At 38.6% G+C, this 26483-nt stretch overlaps 1 protein-coding gene across 1 annotated transcript in view; it reads left to right on the top strand.

Annotated features, from left to right (window-relative positions):
- Window positions 1-26483, top strand: part of LOC124167598 (baculoviral IAP repeat-containing protein 6) — a 127705-nt gene that overhangs the window by 97667 nt on the left and 3555 nt on the right. The window contains exons 50-62 of the mRNA XM_046545578.1: window positions 559-984; window positions 1503-1816; window positions 3062-3368; window positions 3717-3970; window positions 8268-8462; window positions 9376-9583; window positions 11755-11971; window positions 12468-12591; window positions 15693-15834; window positions 16030-16244; window positions 18132-18371; window positions 25244-25432; window positions 26197-26331. Of these exons, the coding sequence (XP_046401534.1) occupies window positions 559-984; window positions 1503-1816; window positions 3062-3368; window positions 3717-3970; window positions 8268-8462; window positions 9376-9583; window positions 11755-11971; window positions 12468-12591; window positions 15693-15834; window positions 16030-16244; window positions 18132-18371; window positions 25244-25432; window positions 26197-26331 (2966 nt within the window). The remainder of the gene's footprint in view (window positions 1-558; window positions 985-1502; window positions 1817-3061; window positions 3369-3716; window positions 3971-8267; window positions 8463-9375; window positions 9584-11754; window positions 11972-12467; window positions 12592-15692; window positions 15835-16029; window positions 16245-18131; window positions 18372-25243; window positions 25433-26196; window positions 26332-26483) is intronic.

The following is a 26483-nucleotide window of genomic DNA, read 5'->3' as shown; positions in this document are numbered from 1 at the left end:
GAAGATCAGCATCGTATTGGAAGGGAGATATTTTGAAACTGAAGAGCTCTGGGAATTCTTTTTTAATGTGATACCAGAAACGTAGGATCACCAGTTGTCCTCTTTTTCCCTGCTGATTTCCTAAACTTGACCTCCCTTTCCTTGTTCTGGGTGGAATTTAGAATGAATCCAAAATGTTCTCCAAATTGACTTAAGAAGTCCATATTTCATGTTTTTATGATACCACCTTTACATTGCCTACATGTTTCAGTTGCTCATATTTCCATGATAGACTACCAAATTTTGCATACCCTTATTTTTTTAATCGAGAAGTGCTTAGCTATCGTAAATCAACTAAATATTTGTAATGAGGTGCATTTCAGAAAATATCACTTGTAAGTTTTATCATAATAATCACTTGTAAGTTTTATCATACCGTGTGACTGTTGTATAACTTGTGGGTTGTATAACTTTGGATTATGTTACATTGGAAAAAGTTTCTGCACTTAGGCCATCAGCTTTTGAACGGACTCTATGCATGAAATTATTGAAGTTATCATGGCAAATTTTGATTTACAGTTGCAGGAAACGGCAGTCAGGCAGCATCTAGCGAAGGGCGTGGTAACACTTGCGCTGGCAGCCGTGGTGGTTGTCAAGGAAACGGACCGACTAGGGGTGAGATCCTTGAAATGAGCCTCTCAATGATCGCAGGGCTCACAGCCAAGGACAAGCGAGCCAAGGATGCTCGGAATGACGCCACTGCAGCCGCCTCGTCATCGTCTGCTGCGGGGTCTATGCCCCTCCCAATGAGAGGGGGCACAGGTGCAGGCCGATCGAGTGAATTGTCAGCCAGGAGTGGACCGTACTTGACGCACCCTGCCCTGCCCTACCCACTACCAAGGGAGCTGACCCTCGCCCAACTTCTGGTAGTCCTGCATCAAAATGGTCATTCTATCAGCGAACCAAGGATCACACTTCAGCTATCCAAGAGTCAGAGCTCTTCAGGTGAGGATAACTAATTTGAAAGCCAATAGTTTTTCACCCTGACTTTATGAAATTGCTTTATGTTGTAATTAAAAATGAATAGCTTAGGAAGTTTCACGTACTAAGTAAATGTTTTCTTTTCTACTGTCATTACTAATTACATTCTAATGTCGTACTACTACATTTTTGTCAGTCAAATATCTATTTTATCAGTCAAGTTATTGATTGAAGTGGCTATGTTTCTACAAATTAAAGTGCCAATTTTATATAGTAGCTATCCTTTTTATTTGCTCAATTGAATAAAAATCAAGACAATGTAATTTGAGATTTCACATGTATTATTAAATCAGGAATTCCCAGAAGATGTCCTTTGAGGTGACTACATGACAAGTAATAATTTTTGTTGAGGAGTACAGAACAACATAGAAATGTTATGCCTAATTATGCTTATGTATCCTAGAGTTACACTATATCTTCGTATATCAAATTTGATTCAAATGAGCTTTTTGGGAATGATAGAATTTATTTTCCCTCTTCAGATGGTTCATCTTGGCCTTTGGCAGGAAATGGGGTGGAGAGTATGACAACAGATGAGGAAGAGGAAGACTCTCGCAAATTGCTGGAATCGAGTGGCCTCCCATCGCCCTTGCTCGTGTTCACACAGCAGGGTGGCCTGGCGCTACTGGCTCACCATCTGCCCCTTGTGCACCCAGACGCCCTGCTCCAGCCCTCACCCCCAGACTCCCTTGTGCTTGGAGCTGCCCCATCTACGTCATCCCAACCTCAACCGCCCTCACCACCTGACATTGACACGGAGTGGGTGAAGCTTGAGGCCAACGAGGACCTGTATGAGGTAAAGTCCCATCTTACATATTGTTGCAAGAAAATGGGACCATGATGACAATTGCTCATTGGGCCTGAATCACAAGCTGGCTTTTATGCGGAAGAGCTGGGTCCATTGATTTGGGTTAGGAGACTGACTATTTTCTCCATGCTCGAGTATTGATGAGGTTCCTTGGTTGGTGACTGGAGGCTCACTGCACTGATATTGCTGCTTGCACACAATAGTAACACTCCGCCTTTACCCATTATGCTCAAGCTAGGGACTACAGTCCAGCCGGCAAGAGTTGTCCGATGGCACTTTAACCCTGGATGGAGAACCCTGCGCCAACATGGTTTGCAACCAATTGCTGTCCCCCAAATGCACCTCATACCCTTGCCTAGTCATACAATGTTGTCACGTGCATATGAAGCACTGAAACAATCCTGAACCACCAAAACAAGCCCTTTCTGCAAATCGCCAAAACAAAGGATTCTTCCTTTGGACCCTTCACGCTCATCGTCCCTTCTGGCTGCTTTCTCCATGGAACCCTTTTGTTTACATGTGATGTGGACATTTCGCCCACATCACATGTAAACAAAAGGGTTCCATTCTTACCTGGCAACCTTGCACCATACCCCTTCTAGCTGTCAACGGACAACTCTCGGCGGCCGGACTGTAGTCTGTCATCAGCCCCAGTTGGTGAGTCGGTTGAGGAAAGTGGAATAGGGAAAATGATTCTAAAATGGCCAGCACCTTAACACTTATCTTTTGTTTCAAATTGAAAAGGGGACCACTGTTTAGGAAAGCTTGGGAATCTCATTGAAAAAAGGCACTACTTTTTCAGAGTAATTTTATTACCCAACTGATAGTTTGAGTCAATAAAGCTATAAATGTATGTAATCATTCAAAAAAAAGTACACAGTCAATTTTTTCAGTGAAATTGATTTCCATAAAGTGTTGGCTGAAGTTTTCTGCATGATCAAAATTGTGAAGTCCATTTGACACTGCTCTTCACTCAATTCTCCAATCAGCTAATCTTTTCCATATATTTAAATGCCGTCTCTTTTAAACCCATAAGAACTTATTATCCTTATATTTAATTTTCTATGTCAGTTTAACTCCAGAGGCACAAAATACTCAATAATCATATTTTTCTTGGTTATGGGAATGAATGTATGACCCCTTTTATCTTTAAATTAAAATTAATTCATTAACCTTTTAAAGGAAATAAATCTTTCAAGTGATTCCTTATCATCATCATCATTGATATTTCAGGAAATTGATGACCCCATGCTCCTGGTAGGGGGTAACTCCTCACCTGGTATGGCTCCTGATTTGGCAAGCTCCATGATCCCACCCCTGCAGGTGACCAAGGTGCCTCTGCAGGTGTCGCAAGCCCCCCCTGCACCAAGTGCCAGGGGTGGCTCCCCTTCCTCAAGGCCATCTGTGCCTGCCCACTCTCTTGCAGCTTTTCGACTGTTCCTGCGCCTGCCGGGCTATGCGGAGGCCTTGTTGAGGGAGCGCCACAGGGCAAGGTGCCTGCTGCGACTCCTCCTGGGTGTTTTGGATGATGGGGAGGGAGGTGAGGAACCAAATGATTTCTTCAATGTGGCCAATTTTTTTTTCTTGGATTTTCATGTGAACCTCCAATGTAGGGTGATTGGATAAATATCCTGTTAAACGAAATGACTAGTTGTTTAATACTCGGAGGTTGCTCAAGTGTTGTATTTGGAATAGCATTAAATTTTCTCTAATATAGTAAATAATATTATTTCTTTAAGCAAGAGACAAAATTCAATCTCTTTTTTTCTGTCGGAATAAATTTTTCCAGGCATAAAATATTTAAACTTTGAATACAGTTTAAGTTCTTATTTACCACAATCTAGGAGCCCTACCCATCACTAATGGCATTACTTTATTCTGCCCTCAGGCGACATTCTTAGCTCCCCTGTTGCCCCTTCATTGCCGACACTGCCGTTTGAAGTTCTGAGCCGTCTGCTGGACAGCACCCCCCTCAGTACGGATGACGGTGTGCTGCTGCGCCGAAGGGCCGTGGAGTCAGGAGCTGTTCATCTTCTGCTCACCTGCCTGTCTGTCTTCACTCATCACGGGCCAGTTTCTAACCACACCCAAGCCCCTCCCTCCCAACCCATGTCCCAGCTGCCAACGGGCAGCTCGCAAGAGGTAATTTTCATCATCTTACTGCATTATATTAATGTTAATTTACGATATGTTATTGTACATATCTAATATTTATAAATAAAATTATCCATAAAATGGTATCTGTTAAGGCAGCTAGCTATAGGTGATGGATTGGCAATACCCTGGTCAGCATTAAATACTAGGGATGAGTCGATTCCACTTTTTTTCGATTCCGATTCCAATTTCGATTCCTTCAAATCGATTCCCGATTCTCGATTCCGATTCCATTGATTCTCATTCCTTCTAACAGGTGGGATTTTGATTTATCTGTAGTATTGCTGTAATTTAAATTTAATAATTGAATGGAATAAAATAAGTAGGGGTGGACGGATCCAGGATTTTTGGAGCCTGATCTTTCGAATAGGATATTTTCGATTCAAAATGCATTTTCCAATTCCTGCCATTAAACAAAGTCATTATTCAAGTTTATTCTGGGTACATAAAATCAATCAAATGCTTGTTAGATTTTCATACACATTTTAATATTTTTATAAATTAAAAATTATTTTATGGGCTTTCAAGTTGTTTTTTTAAAAACATCTGTACATACTCAGGGCCTAAACTGTTACACTTGGGTTTGGAAATGAAAATAGAAAAAATCTTAGGATGAACCACTGACCAGTGGCGTAGTGAGAGGACCCCCCCAAAATATAAAAACACTATTACTTTCCTTCATAAAAGGAAACAAAATATTTAAAAATCATGAATTTACAAAAATGAAAAATGAAAAAAATGAATCTTTGGAAAATGAAGTTTTTTCTATTACTATGGGTGTTAAAATTAGTTTGAAACCCTCTCCTTTGTACCCTGTTGTTTAAAAAATTTCCCCCCTGGTTTTGGACCCCCCCTTAACAAAATTCCTGACTATCCCCTGCCATCGACTGAATTAAAATTTTCCTCACGCACGTTTCCCCCGAATTTTACTTTCTTATCGCATACGGACTTGTGTTTCACCCGAAAATGCTTCAGTATGGTGAGGTGGATTTAGCATATCCTCGCGATAATTTACGCCACAGTGCATGCACACGGCATTCATTGGTTCTCCTTATCTCAATGGAAATGTTTATACACAATGAAAGACATTTTTATCGGTGTAACATTAAACTGATTTGTAACTGCACAATTAGCAACACAATTAATAGTATTTAAAACGGCATTAACGTCATATGTGACGAGGTGCTCAACCGCTCAGCATGAGGAAGAAGTGGGCAGCAGAAGCACGTAAAGGAGAGGTGGAAGGGAAGGAGCAGTGGCGTAGCCAGGAATTTCGTTTGGGGGGGTTCCAAAACCAGGGGGAAAATTTTTTGAAGAAACCGGGCACTAAATAATGGGTTTTTAAACTAATTTTAACACTTTTTATAATCGAAAAAACTTAATTTGTTAAAGAAAAATTTTGTAAACTCCTGATTTTTCAATATTTTTTTTTCTGTGAAGGACAATAATTGTATTTTTATATTTCGGGGGGGGGGGGGGGGGTATGGACCCTCCCCCTGGCTACGCCACTGGGAAGGAGCGCGTAAAGGAGAGGTGGAGAGGAAGGAGTGCGCTCCCTCCGTATTTCAAACAACAAGGCTACAAATGAGGGAGTCAAGGATGTAGAAGTCAGATCTTGCTTCAGTGACGTCGCGTTGTTGCCTTCAAAAACGAAGCCGGGCACGCTACGTGATATATGTAGTTGGCGTTTCCAATCCGTTTCTAATTGTTTGAGGGGTTAATGCTGCGCTTGTTTCTTTGAAAATTGTGCTGTTTGGACAATATTGCATATCAGTAAAGTCTAATTGTAGAATTGTGGATAGAAAACTGAGTGGCAATCAATTAGAGCTGAAAAATAAAATGAAATATCGTCAGGAATGCGTCTCGTTTGGTCTAATTCTTTTTTAAATCTCGTGCATGTCATCTTATTGTCGAAGCTATCAAGATATCTTCGGGCCCAGAAAGTCACTCTCCTAACATTTATCGTATAGAAACGGAAAATTGAAGCAGGTAAGCCAAAAAAGGTCAGTTGGTGAGACGAGGTAGGGATGAAATACGCTTCAATTGTTTTCGTGTGATTTGATATTTTCCTTAGAATACGATGATTTATGGTCCGTGTGATTTCGGAAATGAAAAAAAAACAACAGAGGCACGGGCTGATGGACGGCCGAGGGTGGTTTTCTGAAATCTGCGACGTAGTTACTTTTCACGTGGTTATTATCCTACGGCGCTGAGATTCCCCCGATGATTGTTCAATCTCTTGGGAAGAGTCACACTATGTGCCAGTCGTAATTTGCCTTTTTTATTTTCTAGCTGAAAATCCTGGCCACGGCTGAAATTCTACTCGTAACCTCTGCGAGAGCTTTCGAACAAAACGGTTCATGAGTAGGACAAGAATCGCATGCGACGGCGCATTCGAAGAGAGAATCGGAACTCTTTCCACCCTGATGGGGCGTTGCATTCACTGAAGCTATTATTTAAAATTTCGGATCCAGATCCGATGTCTTCCTCGACTTTGGATCCGATGTATCCGATGAAGGGCAATATCCGCGGATATTTGGATACGAGGTATCCGATCCGACCATCCCTAAAAATAACAATAGCCGCGGTGACTACATTTTTGTTTGGCCGCGGTGGCTAAACAATAATGTAGCGTTCATTGCGTCCATACATACGAGAGCAGCCTGGCGGGTGCGCGGTGGCGGCCGAACGCAACCTGTCGAGTCCGCCCGGAGGCCGCGGCGGCTAATGCCAAGCAAGTATCAACTTTCTCAAGGTTTGCATTGATGAAACTGGGCTATACAAACGCGAATGTGTCTAACTTTTTTAATTATTGACGCAGACGCGTGTTAGTCTAAAAAAGCCCGCTCTATATAAAAGAACACGCTCTCAGCGCATATTTATAAGAAACTTTTTTCACAGGAAAACGCGCTCTCTGCACGTTTTTATTATCATCAGACTTCAAATATCATTTGAAAAAAAATATAAATATATTTCGATCTATTATACTTTAAAATTGGTGGTCCAGAATTCACCGAATGTGATTCATAATCGCAATAATTTGATTTGCAGTGACCAGCGGCTAATAAAAGAACGGAAAACGCATGCATTGATTCCCGATCCCGTGGTTTCCAATTTTTTTTCTCTGACAGTTGCTTATGAACACGCACCATTTCAGAGTTCGTCGGTTTGTCTCTCTTGCCGACATTTTCATGTTTCCGAGGCCTCTAAGGCATGTTCGTCGCAGCACCCCCGTGCCGGGCGTATCCTACGCGCGGGCAAGGCTGACACCGCGGCCGCTTAGGTGTGTGGCAGCCTTTAATGCCCCAAACTTATAGTATATGCTCAAAACATTTATCTTCCAGGAATCGATGGAATCGGAATCGACTTTAGGCGATCGATTCTCGATTCCGATTCCGTGCCCGAGAATCGGTGGAATCGAGAATCGACATTTGGAATCGACTCATCCCTAATAAATACATAATTAACCATTTAAAGCCATGTTCAGTGTATAGAAATTAATTAGCCATGAAACAGTACACTTTGTTCTGTTTGTTGTGGTACTCTGCCAGCGAAACCCTGTTTGTTAATAAATCAGTTGCAGGTGTAAGTATTTGCAATTTACAGCATGGAGAAATTTCCCACAATTAACCCTGAAAAAGTATGTTTTGTTAAGAAAAGCACATAAACTAAAATATTTTACAAGGAATGTTATTTGCGTGCGAACTACAGAATTTAATTTTGAGATCCTCTCATTTATATCTAAATATCTATGTGCTAGTAAAGAGAGCAATTAGATCAATAACTTGAAAAACTTAAAATGTAGCATGTAGTAATCAATACCTTTGATACTAAATATTAGTATCAAAGGTATTGATTAGTTCCTCAAAGAACAGAAATTTTGGTGATATGATGTTGAAAGGAAGCAATTTTATATGTATGGGTTTAATATATTGGTTTTTCTTCATACAGCATCGGTGAATGATACAGGCTTGGCAAATGCATATTTTTTCTTAGGTAGGTGGTGGAGGTTCAAAAATTTGCTGAAATAATACATGAATAACCCCTTAAAACTGAAAGACCCATTATGAGATTTCAATTAAATTCTCATTTGAGTAGTAATACATTATGCAAAATAAAATTTATTATGACCTACTCTTGGCTGAAGAAATATATGGTAAAATTTAGAGAACTTGGGGAGCTTTTTGAATATTTAGGAATCTGGATGATGAGGACCTTGTTTAAAGTTCGTTAACTTGTGTTCATTGACATGAATATTATGAATTTCCTTTTCATTTTCCACCAGGGTACTTTTTTACCAAAAATGAAAAATGGCACTATATCAGGAGAGCAAGGTCGTAGCAGCTCAGACGATAAGTCTCACCTCTATTGGGCCAAGGGAACCGGGTTTGGCACTGGAAGCACGGCACAGTCATGGAACGTGGAGCAGGCTCTGCTGAGGCAAAGGAGTGAAGAGGAACACGTGACTGTGTTGCTGAAGGTGGGTTGCTTTGATGGTTTGCCAGGAAGTTTGCAAATGCAAGTTTATCAGCTGCAGTTCATTTTCAGTTGTTTGACATACTTAAGAAAGTGTGTTTGAATGGTGTAATCTAGGCTTTAATTTTTCATAAAATATGGACTTAGAATGTCATGCAATTAGTATTCCCATAATATGTTCAAGAAATTCTGTACCATAATAATGTGTTCTGGCAGTTGAGCGGCTAGAATTCGACACACGGGAGGGATTCATTGAATTTAATGGAAATATTTTTTCCTTAATGATCCCATCTCTTCAAAGTTTACTTATTTATGAAAGATTTTATATTAAAATGTCCAAACTTCCAATACCTGATGGGATGGGTAAGAGAGGTGAAAGATAGGGAAAATACTTGTGAGAAGAGAGAGGAGAGTCATTCAAATTTCAATCTGAAAGCCATTTTCTTCCCCTCAGTTCCTTCTATTCATTAGAAAATTGATATTGCACCTAGGACGTCTTTCTTGGTCTATAAACTTAAAAAGTTGTTCAATCAATACCATTTTAAGGGATTTTTCTTTCCTAATCTAATGAAATTCTAACATATTAGTTAATTAAAAGTTATTGGCAATTTGTCGCAAATACTTGACTTTCAGGATCTTCAGGAAACCTAAATATGATACAAAATGTGCTCAAACTGGTTGTGAAACTACATTATTTGTAAAAAAATTGCTTTCACTTGCTTGCAGTCACTTTTAATATATTTATTAGCCAATACCTATTTTCAGAGTTTGTGAAGACTTCTCTTTCATGTAAATTACTTATCCTCGTAGTTATTTCTTCTCTATGCAGCAGAAGTGATGATCTCTCTTTAAATATCTCCCATTTAAACACAATATGCTAAGTATTTATGGGTCATTGCTCTTTTGCCACCCCAAAGGTGCTGTCAAGTTTCATCAACCCAGGAGGTGGAGTTCCGTCGGACTTCTATGAAGAGGATGACTTAAGCAGCAGTGGAGAGGAAAATGATAGGAGTAGTGGAAGAGATAAAACCAGCTCAAATCCTCCCCTGCCTCCCGCCTTCCATGACCTTCTCCTTCGGTCATGCCTCCTTCCAGCCATATCATCGTACCTGAGGAATGATTCAGGTGATAAAATTAATCTTTTATCTGTGATAAATTGAATTTTGTTCCATTTTACCTTTTTTGTGTGGCGCAACTATTACTGACTTCATTTGTTTGATGACATGATCATCATTCTTGGGTGACAATACTGTTCAGATTATGAACAAATAAGAGTATATCGAATTTTGATCCCTATTAATACAGTGAGTCCTTGTTCTACGTCACCCCGTTTAACGTCATTTCGCGATAACGTCACGAAAATTTTGAGACCGTCATTCGTTTATCGCTCCTTCGCTTCGCGATAACGTCAAGTCTTTTAAATTTCGCGCAAAAAAAAAAAGGCGAAGCGGCGGGCGTTGCAGGTTGTTCGTTTTGTGGGCGGTAGTACAGTCAGTCTAAGCAAAGTGTAAAACGGTGTGCTTTAATTGCGATTACGGTTTTAGCAAAAATTTCTGCAAAATGAATTCTTGCGTAGGTGCGCAAAGTTTTACTTGACATAATGGTTTTCAGGAACCTAAAAAGTGATTTTAAGGCATTTTTCCGTTTAGAACTCGGAGTTTTTGTCGTCACTTTTTTTGCCGAGTTCACAATAATTTTGGTTCCTGTAACTGCGACGATGTTTCAGCGATGATGATGCCTTGGATGATGCCCAGGCGACGCTCGCCCGGGCGACCACCATAGCGAAGCCGAAAAGCAAATGCTGGAAGATACAAAAATGGAGAAGGATTTACGTCACTGCTGCCATTGTCGTCGATGAAGACAGGAACTCGTATTTATGCGATAGTTTGGCATTCCCACCGTAAAAAATGCCCCAGATTTGATACGCTAACATTTTTTTCGCGTAGGAATTGTGAGGTCTAGGAGCCGATATTCACTTTTTACATTGTTACTTATGGGATATTATGCTTCGACTAACGTCATTTCGTTTATCGTCACATTTTTCAGGAACGGTAAGTGACGTTAAACGAGGACTCACTGTACCTCTATTATAGTTTATGAAGTCATGAATATCTCATTTTTCGTCTGTCATCAAAGTGACTTGCCCCTGGAAATATCTTAGAAAAGGTGTGCATAATATATTGCATGTTCCAGGGTAAAGTTTGGAACTGATCTTGTTTTTCAGTCTCCTTAATTTTTCTTCTCGTTTAGTTCTTGTTGCCAATTAAGCCTCTGGAATGCTTGGTATCTTAGCCTGTGTTCTGATTTTCTAGGTAAGGGACCAGCATTACTTGACATGCACCTATGCACTGAGTGGTGAAAAGACCTCTCAGGCATTACTTGACCTTAACCCATGACCCCAGGATTAGCTGGCAATGGCTTAAGCATGCCTAACACTGGGGCTCGTGGGGTAAATTACTTCATATGGAATAAAATCCTTCATTTATCATAATTTATTTTTTAATACCATTTTTTATGCTGCCTATGAAGTTCAAATATAAATTTTCAGATCATTTTCTCTAATAGTTTAGTTATTCTTTTGAACCCCAATATCTGGTGGCATACCTGCCCAAGAATCAGTCAAATAATGGCAAATTTTTCATTAGGTGTTAATAGCTTGACATTTGTGTGTGTGAGTCTGTCACTTTTTTAATGCTGTGCCTTTAAGTAGTATTTTGCTCATTTTCAAACTAACAGGTTAGCCTAGGCTAACCAGGGTAGCCTTATATTATTGCTGACATTAATTTCTTTGTCCACCTCAATATGCTGGCATTTTCTTGAACAGCCAATGGCATGTTTAGTTGTGACTACTCATACCTCTATCAGCATCAGGGTTCATACCTGTCAGGGAAAAGAAAACCAGGACAGGACGTAATTTAAATATTAGGGAAACTTAGTTATGGACAGGGAAAAACTCCAGAACTGCTACAAAAAGATGAAAATACTGGTTAAACATGCGGAGAATTGCTGTATTAGATCAACGAGGTGGACTGGTTGGGTGACATGTGGTATTGCTGACTTGGCACAACTTGATTTTATTTCTGCAACGACTAATATTTTGGCAATATTTACAGTATTTTTTCATTGAATCTATATGACTGCTTTTCGATTGATCTTACGCCAGGGAAATTTTTTTATGTTAAAAAAGACTTTTTGGACTGGAAATTGGAGAAAAGTCAGGAAAATTAATTATAGAAATTTGGGTGTAAACCCAGAGTATTCATGTGGATTGAGAAGATAACTTTGTTGTATTTCAGTTTTGGACATGGCCAGGCACATACCTCTGTATCGAGCTGTCCTGCAGCTTTTGCGAGCATTGGCTCTGAGTCCCAGGTTGGTATCACTGCTCCTGCCTCAAGACACTGGCAGGACCCGGAAATCAAGTTTGCCCCTCGGATCAATGGATGGACTGGCGTTGGTCTGCCTTCTCACCAAAATGAAACACTGTGTGGATACGTACGCATCACGTCTGAGGTGAGTTATTCAGCTGAGGGTTGGTGAGAATGGCAATATTCTTTATCTCTTTCATTTAAATCATAAATTAAATCATGGAGTACTTTGGCATGGGCCTAGCCTGGGAATTTGGCCAAGTGGTGTGTGGAGGTGGCATGGGAGTGGGAATTTAAGTTCATTCTCGACGGATTTTCTGTGTAATATATTTTTTATAAATAATCATCAGAAATAAATATCAATCATAGCCAATCGTGCCCATGAAAAACAATATTGCATGGTATAAATATTCAAATGTTTTAAAGCCATGTGTTAATGAATGAGTTTCTGTGGCATGAAAAATTTTATGTCGAATGATACAGAATTAATAATTTATCAGTTTTTGATCTGCTACTTTTCATAAAATGTCTCCACTCCATGGGCTCTTTTGTTGAACACCTTTCTGTTTGTATTTGGTAGTTTGTTGATTAAAATTGGTCTGCTCATGTCTTTTTAATGGGAGTCTGTCATTTCTTTACAGGACCAATAAGACCAAAGGAAATGGGAAACTTAAATCTGCCATAAAATATTCGGAGGATAGCGAACAGGATGAGGGTTTAGCTCTTCTCATTCCAGACATTCAAGAAACAGCCCATTTAGTTCAGGTTGGTTGATAGACCCAAGAAATGTTGATTAATACCTTAATATGTTAATACAATATGCCCAATGAAAGGGAAGTGGCAATTATACAATAGAGTAGACTCTCGTTGTTACAAAGTTCACGGGACTGAAATACCAGAGGTTGGTAATAACAAAATTTGTATGAATGTTTCTTTTAGGAATCATCAAAAATAATAGTTTGTCGAAATTTCTTGTCTCTTCAATCTCCCGTAGTTAAAGTTGCCCTGTGAAATAGCTTCGGAGTCAAGTGTATAACATACGTGATTTAATTACATGCAAATACAACCATGCCTTGCTTAGCACAAGGGATGCGTTCCTTGGGATCTTTGCACTAAAAGAATTCACGTTATTAGAGAGCATTTTGTCATTTGGAAGAGAGGGATGCGTTCCCGGTAGCATAGGGTAGTTGAATATCGAATCTCCTATAAACCATATATATTCTTATTAATAGTCTTAGAAAACCTTATTTATATAAACGTTTATAATTTAAAATATCTTTAAAGATAGTAGGCACGCATTCAAAGACTTTTTTCCTCTTAAAAAAAAATTCCTTCATGCTTTTGAAATTCCTTCCTGTCATGCGGATGGGCTAATGTCTAGGAAAAATGAATGGATACATGCTATCTCCAGGGTTCATAATGCATTACAGCGAGTTGACGAATTTTTATCATCAGTATAGAACAAAAACCTCGAAAAAATTCATCAATTGAGAGCATAAATGAAATTCGTCATTATTTATGCTACCAAATATAAACACAAAAAGTACTTACGTGTGTGTTAATGATGGCACTTAACCAAAGGCAGGAGTTGGTCAAGAAATATAGATTAATAAAATTATAAAGGTTCAGATAATTCTTTACTCACATATTTGTTGATAGAATTGTAAGCAAAAGAAGAAATTTAGAAAAATTCTGCCGGATAGTTTTTATTTGCTCGTACTTGTTGATGCCACAGGGTTTGATGTTAAAAAATAAGTTTCCAAAGTAGTCTGGCGTTTCAATTTGTTCATCTGGCAAATTAGTTTCTTATAGCAAGACTAACTTTTCAATACTTTACGCTTATCGGTGATGCTGTGCTCAAAGTTTGGGTCACTTTCACATAAACTGTCCAAAGCTGCTGTAATTTGGTCAATCCCTACAGCAAGAACTCTTCTGGTTAACACTTTAACTTACTTTGGTTCCTGTTTGCCTTCATGTTCACTTGCATCTTCATTTGACGATATTTATTCCAATTTGTCATATGTCAATTCACTATCTTGGTGATTGAGAAGTTCTTCCACATCTGCCCTGTCCACTCCTGCCGTTTCCGCTTCCCTTGCAAGTGCTGCTATGGAATGAACTTCATCAGAAATCTGATTATCGAATCCTTTAAAAGAGCTTCCAGCTTCTGGCCTCACACGATCCCCAGCACCCCTTAAGCAATCAGCTGTTATGGCTTCCCAGGCTTGCTTTGCATATTCCATAGCTGACATATTGTTTTAGTTCTTCCAAAAGGATCAGACAGATTCAGTTTTATCAACTTAAATTGCCGAGAGAAGGCTTTTATTTTATAGTATGAGTCAGTTTTAAATATCTTGCTTTAAAAATAGATATTACTCCCTGGTCCATTGGTTGTAGTGTTCTGACTTCGTAATGACAAAAATTTCATAATTACGTTTCTATTACTATGTATTGGATAGGCCTTTTTGTCGGGACCAAGGATTTTCTTCTTAATAACAAGAACTTTGTAATAAGTTTGTTCATATTAACGAGAGTCTACTGTATGTACAATCAGTGATCTAAATCTAAATCATCTATGAATATGCACAGGGAATGCTTCCTACACCCAGAAATTGGAATAAATTTTCATGAAGTTAATCATTGGTTTCCAAGAACCAGACATACATGGCTCTAGTATGACGTATACCCAGCTGTGTGATCATGGTGGGGAAGGTAAGAAAACAGAAAAAAGTAAGGACTTAGCAATGTCCAAAATTCCTTATTGTTAGTCCATGAGGCAAATGCTGTGTGGTGGGGCTCTGTAATCACAAAGGGAGATGGTGCCCTTGCTCTGTCTGCTATGCTTGGAATTAAGTAGCAACAGAGATAAGAAGCAATGAGCAAGCAATCACCCAACGGTGTGTCACATGGCTACAGATGTGTGGTTCTTGGAAACCATGGCTTGTAACTTTTCTGATGTTGGTTTCTATAGGGTTTGGATTAAAGAATCAAAGATCTACCTTTTTTCTGGCTCTCGGCCGCATCATTTCATTTTCTTGGACAGTATTTTGCAATGGTCAGTGTCCTAAGGAAACCTGCAGGATGCCAAGGCAAAATATTGTTTAGGAAAATGAAATAATGCACCATAACTGCTAAAAAACAGAAAGTTCTTTAACCAAGTACAGTGGAACCTCATAAAGCGAGTACGGGCTATAGCGACACCCCCGCTATTACGAGAGATAGCCGATGCACCGTCAATTGACCCTATAATAAACGTGTTAAAAAATTCGTTTTTACGAGACCCTTTCGGTGTTGGCTCTCGCCATAGCGAGCGGCGATTTCACCGCCGGAAGACTTTCATCAAGACTCCTTAACCTCTGTAATTGCTAGCGATCTGTTAGAAATGAAGTTAATGGAGTGCTCAGTCTCAAATTTATGTGGTAAACTGTCGTTCGATAAATATAATGATTGACGAGACAATGCTTTGCATGATTTTTATTCAGTGCGGCGCTTATAAATTGTTTGAATAGTTAGTCGTTATTTGAGTAAGGAAATTTAGTGATGCAAAAAAACATCGCCTTTCGTCTGGATTTATGCTTACGTTTATCGGATAGATGTTTATCTGTCGCCGCACCACTCCTGTTCCTGTATATCTGTTCGCAACAGGTATATTGGCTATTATTTGCTCCACCTCCGGTAAAGCGACAATTCGCTATAGCGAGTGTTTATTAGTGCACCGTGGGGTGTCGTTATATCGAGGTTGCACTGTAGTATTTTATGTTGGTCAGTTTAATGGTTCCTCTTATTTTCATTTGATTTTTAATTTTAATGGAAAGATGTATTTAAATACTACTGTATATTAAACTCTTGACTTGTTCATTCTGCAGGTAGCCACTGACAGGCTTGTCATGGAAGAGGACGAGGGTATTTGTGGTGGGAAAGATAATGCTATTGCAAATAACCTGGAGCTTCCTTTGAGGAGGTCCTTAGAGGAAAGATACTTAGAAGTTATGAAGAAATTGCAGTTCGGTAGGTTCCACAAATTTATTATATGGCAATTTGGCCAAATCCCAATTCCACCATAATGTTTAGTTCAATTCAATATTCAATTTTTCTCTTTTTCATAGAAATTTGAAGTGGAAAATTGCATTTTATTCAATTGTAGAATAGTTCCATCCACTCGACATTATTACCTCAATGCATATTTTTATTTAAAAAATCTAGATTCATATGAGATGATCACTGAGTGTGAGGAAGGTTTCCAGTTTGTGGTGTCGTACCACTTTGAGCCATCGATGAGGGCAGCAGGAGAGCGTTGCCACCCATCCCGAGTGAAGCGCCTTGCCCAGGAAGCTGTCACCCTCTCCACCTCCCTCCCCCTCTCCTACAGCAGCTCCGTGTTTGTTCGTTGTGACATGGACAGACTGGATATTATGAAGGTGAGCTCTTGCTCTTTATCCTTATATTGGGAAGTCTGGGAAATTAGGTGTGGAGTGTTGCTGCCTTAAAGCAGCAAGGTGGGCATTTTGTTGCCCTCCTGGCTGTGTGGCAAGGGGTACCAACTTAACACTACTTGATTTTTTTTACTTATGGTGCTACTTCTGCAGCTTGTGTCACAATATTCTTTGCTTCATTTTTCCATGAAATTCTTATGTTTTGTAATTATGTATACAGATGAAAGTGTTGTTTTATCCGTGATGTTTTGGGGGCCTTTGGATATCTGAAGAAAATATTGATTTTTGCTGTCCCCTACTGTGTTTTTGCATTTCCAACTAATTACTTTTTCAAAACATAACGTGTTCAGAATGTCAAAATCATTGAAGACTACTCTCTTAATAATTTATAGACTGTTTACCTATGTAGCTAACTTTTCTATGGTTATGGGAAACATGAAAAATATGAAACACTGAAATAATATAATTTCATACTTAATCAGCAAAATGCATATAAAGCTTTTTTTGTTATTGATGGTCCTGTTCAAACAACTTTTGTGAAATATATGCCAGGATGTAGTGAAAGATGACTGTAACATAAGCCTTGGAGTGTGTACTGCATAGTTAAATCTCATGTCAGCAGCAACTTTGTCCATCTCCATTACTTGGCCCTCTGCCTGCATCCGCCCTAGGGCTTGTCTTCAGAGAAAACTGACCGCCATAAGCTTGGGACCCCTCACCCAAGAATGGGAAGTGTGCATGGGTCTTTCCTTTGGAAGATGACGTCTTGGCTCCTGGGCCACGAGTCACAGGAAAATTTTCAATTTTGCTTTTGTCATTTCACGCTACCATCACACCAAATTTGAATGAATTTGTGAATTCTCCTCATTTTTTATTTGAGCTCAAGTTAACCCTTATACCGCCATCGAGCCGATCTATCGGCCTGACTTATTTCACTTTTTTTTTCGTGATTGTGGCCTTTCCAACGGCTGTAATTTAAATAAACTCCCATAAAATCAACTGATTTGGGCGTTACTTGGTGGAACGATGAAATATTCATGGTGAAACAAAAACACAGTACTATTCCACAAAATTTATTTAAGCTGTCAAAATAAATAAATTTTGAACAGCTTAAATAAATTTTGTGGAATAGTACTGTGTTTTTGTTTCACCATAAACTCCCATAATCTATGTATGGTTATATGATATAAATATATCTTAAGAATTGGGAAAAAATCTAAATGTATTAAATAAAATTAAGTAGCTGAAAATTTTGAAAATCTGAAATGTTGCAAATTCCGGAAAATAGCCTTGGCAGTCTTCGCACATCCCACCCGTAATGGGCTGGCAGTAAAAGGGTTAATGATCCAGGGGCGCAGCTAGGAATTAAGGCTGGGGGGGTTAAGGTGCATCTAATACGTGGGTGTGTGGGGGTATGGAATACCCACCAGGATAAGCGATCGGTACGAGATTAGTAAAATACGGAATTTTAATACAAATGGTTCAAAATGGTGAGTTTTAAGGCTTTCTGAGGGATATTTTATTAATCCTTACACTATTCTATTAGTAATATCAATCCAATTAAGTAAAATGGATTAAACTTAAAAATGTCTCTTAGCTCTGGGGGAGGTTTTATCCCCCAAAACCCACCCTCGCTGCGCCACTGTAATGATCAATGTGAACAGCCATAACTTTATTTTTGTCATAAAGTGTTAATTGTGGTGGTTCGCACTGAAAGTCTTAATCTCAATAAAGTATATAGATGTGATGCATTTAACTTGGGTAAGCTAGATATTTATATTCCTGAAATCCAGAAGCCAAATATCTTACTTAAATATTGTATTAATATTGTTTGGTGGTTAAATTACAATCTTTTATTTTGTTTTATTGTAGGTGCTGATCACAGGGCCTGCTGAAACGCCTTATGCCAATGGATGTTTTGAGTTTGATGTATATTTTCCCCCTGATTACCCCAACACACCAATGATGATCAATTTGGAGACAACTGGTCACCATATGGTTAGATTTAACCCCAATTTATACAATGACGGTAAGGTTTGCCTCAGCGTGCTGAACACCTGGCATGGAAGGCCCGAGGAGAAATGGAATGCAAATACCTCTAGTTTTCTGCAGGTAGGCTAAAAGAAGTTACTCTATCGGCATTAAAAATTTTATTACCTTGAGTTTATTTGCTCTGAATGCTCTATTTATGCTGTTAGTTCTCTTCTTTGATTGATTTTGAATTTCTAATTTTGGTTATTACTAGAGATGGGTTGAATAGCATTTTTCTTGAATTTGAATATCAAATACGAATATGTACAGTAGAACCTCGTTAAAGCGAGTACGGGCTATAGCGAGACCCCCGCTATTACGAGAGATAGCCGATGCACCGTCAATTGATCCTATATTAAGCATGTTTAAAATTTCGTTTTTACGAGGCCCTTTTGGTGTTGGCTCTCGCCATAGCGAGGGTTTCACCGCCGGAAAAACTTACACCAAGACTCCTTAATCTCTGTAATCGCTAGCGATCTCTTAGAAATGAAGTTAATGGAGTGCTTAGACTCAAATTTATGTGGTAAACTGTCGTTCGATAAAGAAGTAGTTAATTTTGGTGAAAATATTGCGGCAGTAGCATTCGCGAATGCTTGATCTTCTTTTGTTCCTCGGGCGGCAGAAAGCAGTCGTCAGCATACCCGTACGTCCATGAGTTGCATGAATAGAAAGCATTTGATGGAACACACCGTGGCCAAAAAAACACCAAACACGTCCAAGCGAGAAAATAAAAATAAAGGAGTAATATGAGGTGTATTGGCTATTATTTGCACCACCTCCGGTAAAGCGACAATTCGCTATAGCGAGCGTTTATTGGTGCACCGTGGGGTGTCGTTTTATCGAGGTTCCACTGTACTCAAGTTTTTTTCCGAATACCTCAATCGAATATCAAATGCTGCATTGCTGAATATCCATTTTTCCAGCTATTTCAAATGCTAATGAAAATAAAAATTCTGAACACTGCAAGTCATTCTACTTCAATATGGCTCCCAGGGTTCCCACTCAACCGTGAAAACCTTAAAACCGTGAATTAGCCGTGAATTTCGTCTACCGTGAAAAAACATGGAAAAAGCCGTGAATTTCGTCCTTAAACCTTAAAAATCTCTCAATCTTGATAATAATACCTTCCCAGAAATTTTCAACTTCGTTCGTAGCCAGCGCACGTCTATTCATTGTGGCGAGCATCGTCGCATGGGTCAGAAAAGCGTGGGAACGAATGTTGCCTGAAGAAAAAAAACATCTTTCCCCAGGGCAGGCCTTTTCTCTCCCCCCCTCCTGAAATATGACACCACTTCTCATCAGCTTGTTTACTTTCCTCGACTGGCTTGGTTTCCCCTCCCTCGGTCACTCCTAAGTTCCCCTTCCATCCAATTAGGCTTCCCACTGGCTGCAGCGACCGCTTTCGAAACTAAATCTAGATGGCATTTGTGTCGAAAAATTTGAACGTATATTCAACACCCTCAATCCTCTGATTGGAAGACCGCTAACCTTGACAACCTGCTATTCGCTGTGGACATTAGTGATGGGCAAAGTCGATCATTTTGGTGATTCAATCATTTTGACTCGAGTCACATAAATGATTCAATCAATTGATTCAATCATTATGATCGAAAAGACTCAAATGAATCAAGATCGAAAAGACTCAAAAGAGTCATGATTGAAAAGACTCAAAGGAATCATGATCGAAAAGACTCAAAAGGAATCAAGATCGACAAGACTCAATCAATGGATGTAATAAATCACTTTGAATAATCGAATAAATACTGCCTCATCTGCGAAGATCATTGGTAACGCTGATTGCTATCCATATTATCATTTCATATACTATTTTGATTGTGATTTACTAGATCAGTAAATTACATTGCAAAAATGAAGGAAGTAGTGTCATGAAAATATTTGGGAAGGCAAAACTGCCACAGTTTCTTAACACTAATAGAAGAATTTCTAACTATATATCTCAAAATATAACACTAAGTACACCACACCCATGAATCTGATCTGCAGGATAATTTTATTAACGGCACAGTAAAATGTTAACAGCTTTAACTTCTACTTCTTAACGTTCTCCTACAATTTAAGAGTCATCTTAATATTTTCCTTTTACGTGTATTGGTGTTATTAATACTTATAACTGTTGGAAAACATATAAGAAAAAGATTACACAAGTATTCAGTTCTTTATAACATAGTATTTAATTTTCTCACAACTATTTCTGCCCTGTCGAAAAGAGATCAAGCACCGATCGTTCCAAATTTTGAAATAAACCAGAAACCGGGATGATTGATATGATACCGGAATTCGGAGTGATTGATGATTGATGATCGACTTGTTTAACGAAATGAATCATGAGTCATTTGATTCACCTAGTGATTCAATCTTTTTGATCGAATCGTTCATGATCGACCCATCACTAGTGGACATAACGCTCCCTGAGTTTGAACCGGGCGACAGCAAGCTTTCGGCGCGACGTAACTAATTCTCGCGCGTTGCGGCCTGAAAACGAGAGAAGATTTCCGCTTATGGCAACAGAGCATTACACGATTTTCGCATGCGTCGACCTGGGACTTGCCAGTTTTACGTCGCAACCGGAAAGTTTGTGTGGAAATATTTGACGAGTAATAAAGTAAAGTGAAAGTGAAAATAACATGTTTCAGCAGGTATTTTTTATGTCTTTATATATTTCAAACCAAGTGAATTATAATTTACCTAATTGCACCTATCTAAGACAAGGTATTTTTTCCTCCTAACTCCTGCAGAAAAGAGGGTTCGTCTTACAATCGAATGCAAAATTCTCGACGTCAATCGGGTTGCATAATTTTCGTCAGGAAAAATTATGAATACTAGAGTTTGTCACCTAATATATATAGCTATACAACGAAAAATCAACGTCAAAAATACCTGAACTGTAATTTAGCTTATTTAATTTTGTGTTTAAGTGAAAAACTATTGCCATTTTAGGCAGCAGGTAAAGCGTGCGTGCCAATCAATCGCCGGGTGCACTTCTGCCGTGTCCGCGAGATCGCCTGCTTTACCCTGGGTTCGGCTCCATTCAAGTTAGAGCTTGATCAACTTACAAAATGTTTGTGTGATTGATTACAATTTACCTAAATTTTAACCAGAGGCGGATCCAGGATTTCTTTCTGGGGAGTGGGGGAGCACAAGCAAAGCCGTATCCAGGATTTTGTTCCTGGGGGGGGGGCACAAGGATACCTCATGATACAAAACGAGCGCAATGATAATATGACCATATTCAGAATAATGCATATTTTTTAAGTGTCTGGGGGGAATGTGCCCCCGTGCCCGCCGAGGATTGTAACGTTAAAGCCTCAATGCCGTCGCGATATAAACTGCTACAAAAGTCGTTCCATTTTTTCCAGAGCAAAAGTATGAAGGGAACATGAATTGCCTCTGATTAGAGAAATCGATTCAGTTTTGGTTTCAGAGTATTACGATAGCAGAGGAAAGAAGTCATTACACTGCCGCTTTCAAAAGAAAAGTTATACGGTGGAACCTCGATCTATCGTTCCCGCATTGATCGTTCGCCGTTTCTGGTCCCAAATAAAGTTCCTTATAGACAATGTAATTTTTTCCCGCATATATCGTTCCCCGAAGTATCGTTTCTCGCATTGATCGTTTGATAATTGCGGTTCCGACGCATAATTTTCCCGCATCCATCGTTTGACGAAAATGAGACGAAATAAATACAATGTGTCATTTATGGCTAATAACGACAAGCACATAGTTGTAATCTTCCCAAGGGATGGAACTACCATTGGGAGAAGCTCAGTGCCGTGGGAAAGTAACACAACACTACCTGAATTATATTTAAAATATATTCATTAGACAGGAACAATTCAAGTAATAGACTATTTTTGGCCTTCGTCATCTATCTCACAACCAGTCACTGCGCCGGCGAATGCGGTTGTTTTAGGCACAACATGCACATTGCTTTCGTGAATACATGTACTGGAAATGGTGTTTGATGGATATGAATTTTTATATCAGACTGAAATCCATGATAGCAGTGTAAATGCTGAGTGGAGAGCAAACTTTTTTTTAGTGAGGTGGCGTTTTCCTTCAGAATTTTGAAAGAGATATGGGTCGAATCAACAATATGACCTTTGTGTCTTGATAAAGTACTACTATTCCTGTTATTATCTAAAATATTGTTTGAAACCTTTGATGAATATCTTAATTACTCGCCAAAATCCTGCGTTTCCTGGGACATAGGCAACCTAGCAAAAAAATAAAGAATTGATCGTTTTTCCGCATTCATTTTATTATCGTTTCGTTATTAGGAAAAAAAAATTCCCCTAGTGGAGCTCCAAAAAAGGAGGGTAGTCTTAGAATCGTGTTCGTCTTAGAATTGAGCTAATACGGTGTATGAAATTGTTTTTCGATTTATTATGTTCTATAAACAATTTTCATAAAATATTTTCCGTTAAATAAGAAAGAATCAATTTATTATATTCTATAAACAATTTAAATAAAATATTTTCCGTTAAATAAGAAAGATTGGGGTGGGGGAAATTCGGCCACTGTGCAGTAATAACAACGTGCGCAAAAAACTATCTCTCGGCGAGGAATTAAAAAAGGTCCTCGGGTGTCCGGACGGAAGAAGGTCCGAAGGGTATTCGGCGTCCAGGCAAGAGCGCGGTTGGGCTGGTCCTTTTGTCGGCCCTGAATTTTGCAAACGATAGATCACGTCATAACAGATATCACTTTTCATTGCGGCGTTAACGTTCACGGCGTTTGTCGCGTACGTTAATTTTTAGTTCATATACGGCCAGTGATTTTCTTATTGTTGGCTTATTAACGGACCGTGAAAACCTGAAAAAAACCGTGAAAAATCTGAAAAATAACCGTGAAAACCTGGAAAAAGCCGTGAATTTCATTATTCAAGTAGAGTGGGAACCCTGGGCTCCCAAATCCTGATGCAACTGCCATCCACGATCACATCAAACTTGCGCACATGAAACACCGCAATGCTTTTTTCCTTCTTTATATACATATTCAAGGTTAATATTACTATTGCTTTACTGCATTCTTTGAAAACCTTAAATTAAATATAAAATCAACAGTAATTTTATAATTAGAATATGTAAAACTTAAATTTGATCATACAAAAGGGAGTCAGAAAAAGAACAGCTTTTGTGCGTGCATTTGAAGGTATACATGCATTCTTCTTAGTGTTGTTCTTGTGGAGTTAACAGGATATGTATTTTAATGCTTAATCAAATGCTTATTTTCAATGATAAGTTTTCGTAAAAATATTATCAAAGAGTTGAACCAACCAAATGTGTAAACCTTCATATAAGACCCAAACATTAACAACAGGTTTAAACCGAATCGCAGATAATCTGTGCTGTGCATATGAAATGCGAATAATTGATAACTTTGTGTCATTGAATATCAAATAGTGTAAATACCTCATTATTCGAGGTATTCGGTGATTCGACTTTTCGAATGTTCCATTCCTAGTTATTACTTTGAAGAAACCACATAACCTGTATGGATTATTTCTTTTCTTAAATATGTGACTGAAGTATGTATAGTAGTTCACTCACTCATTCAGTGCCCCAACCTTAAGGTTGATTAATAAGTGAGCAATACCACAGACTACGCCACCAGTGTGTGAATATCACACATTCTGGATAGGATGGCCAGTTCTTTTCTTATGCCATCTGGCAGAGACCTCTAGGTTGCACTCTCTACATTACTCAGTCACCAAGTCAGGTCATCATGTATGATTCCACTATGGGAAAGTTAGTGCCTGTAATTGTTAGGCTTAATGCCACTATAGAGTCCTACGTGGAAATGGGCAAATATGAATTAGGTTTTTTGAACCTATGAAGGTCGTTGGGCATTCAAGAAGAGTTGAGATGTTTTTTTTTAGAGTCTGTAAAAAAGAAAACTGCCAAAATTTGAAGCGTGACTTCTACAGAAATGTTGGATTTAAATTGAAAATCCTGAAACTCATTTTTGGAGGTATTAGAAGTGCTTTTTGCCTACGAATTGTCTTTTTATCTTGATTTTCAATCAGAAAATTGTAAATCAATAAATTCCACTCATCTTAATGTATGTGCTTCCACGCAGTCCGTCATTAGTGGTATACCAAATAATGGTGGGCTGTAAAAACTCTACTTCATAGTTATTATAAGGCAATCTAGAGGACTCTACCTTCTTGCAGTACAAGGATCTTTTTTGTGGGGATGTCTGAAGGCATCGAGGTTATCAGGAGATCTGGTTTTGGATTCTGGCAGTTAAAATATTTTTGTTGTGATTTTCATTTTTTTAAAGATATGTTACAACTGATGTTTCACTTCAACCTCCCATTAATGTCATGTATATAAACACCTTTTGCCCTTTATTTCATGTTTTCCTCTGTAATCTGAAAATACCTTACAGCATTGCTGCATTATCTTCTATGTTCACTCACTTCCAGATCAACACTTTTCAAATCTGATATGGATTAGCACTCTTCGAAGTTTGTGCCGAAATTGCACCCTTATTATCAGTCAGTACTGTATTTGCTATTTTGTTTTTGTGTAGGGAATCATTTTAAAACCATTATAGATGAATGTTTGCCACTGTTGCTAATACTACAGTGAAAGCTCTATTTTACACTTTTGAATGGACCACTTACATAAAGTGCAAAATTGAGGAAATTGTAAAATAGAGTATCATTTATTAAAGGTGGTATTGTTTGGGACCTGATAAAAAGTGTGCAAAATCAGGGAAAACCTAAAATGGGGGAATGTAAAATCGAGGTTTCACTGTAGTTCAAATAGCAGTTAAAGTAGAGATCCATTTTTCAAATACTGTCTAGAAGTTATTTTTCATTAAAAGTGCTCAAATTAAATGGCACATGTTTAGCAAACCAATTTAGCTGCCAATTTTTGTCTTAATCTACAGCTCTATGAAAAATCTAAGAATAATGTCTTTTCTCACAGGTTTTGGTGTCCATTCAGTCACTTATTCTGGTACCAGAGCCGTATTTCAATGAGCCCGGCTATGAGCGATCTAGAGGGACTCCTTCTGGTACTCAAAGTTCAAGGGAATACAACTCCAATATTTGTCAAGCCACTGTGAAATGGGCAATGTTAGAGCAAGTGAGGAATCCCTGCCCATGCTTCAAAGAGGTATGTTTGAGTTGTGTGATTCCTTTTTCATCCCCTATTTATTACTGTATTGAACGAGAAAACATGTTCGATTCTGGGATGGCAATTAAAAGGAAATGAAAATGCGTAGCTTTTCCCCAAAACAAAGCAAAAATATGAGGTATATAGTTTTTTCCCAGCATGGATGTATGTTCATTGGGGTATTTAGTTTCAATGCTTGATGATAACTATACTCCCCACCGGGTGAAAAACTCCATGGAGTTTCGCAGAGTTTTTAACCCGGAGTCAACTCCATCGAGGTTTTAATCTGGTGGAAATTCTGTGAAAAATTTACTCTAATAATTTGCAAGGAAGGCATCAATTTTTTTTTTTTTGGGTGTTTTCCACTTATTTTTTGTATCACTTCCAATGGAGGACTGTGTACACTTGCTCCCTACTGGAGTTTTCCTTAGAGTGTAACCATACACATAACCTGTTACACTCTTAAGTAAACCTCCTGTACACATGGAGAAATGTCAGTGGAAGTGATGTGAATAGTACATAGTAAACAATCAAAAAAGAAGTTAATTTACAATTACTGGTCCACAAAAGCTTCAAGGGATTACTGAACTCATGATGAAATTTTACTTCTCAGAAAAGAAATTAGTTCAATCATGATTCCTCTAATCAAGTTAAGTTTATTTAGGAAATGTGTATTTTTAAGAGTTCTCTAAATGATACTGCTATAGTTTCCAGAAATTAATTTTAAAAAACCATAATACAACTCATCTTTCTTATTCGTGCAGGTAATTCATACTCACTTTTGGATGAAGCGGCATGAAGTGATTAGGCAGATAGAAGGTTGGCTGGCAGACATGGAGAGTCTCTCTGGAGATAGGCGTACTGGACGAGCCATTTCTCTACATACTGTGGCTCTCAAGGTTTGTGTGTGTGAAGTATTCAGTCACAGTGTAAAACATGTTGCTAAAAGATGTAATTTCATGTCAAAAAGTGGGATGAGTACTTTGAAAGCAGATTCGTTTTTCAGTTGGCCTGTGGTGTTACATGTTTAAATCTTGGAAATTCGTAACGT

Source organism: Ischnura elegans, chromosome 11 (assembly GCF_921293095.1).
Source record: "Ischnura elegans chromosome 11, ioIscEleg1.1, whole genome shotgun sequence".
Taxonomy (NCBI): domain Eukaryota; kingdom Metazoa; phylum Arthropoda; class Insecta; order Odonata; family Coenagrionidae; genus Ischnura; species Ischnura elegans.
Note: the sequence above shows the minus strand (reverse complement) of the source record. Positions and strands in the feature narration are given on the sequence as shown.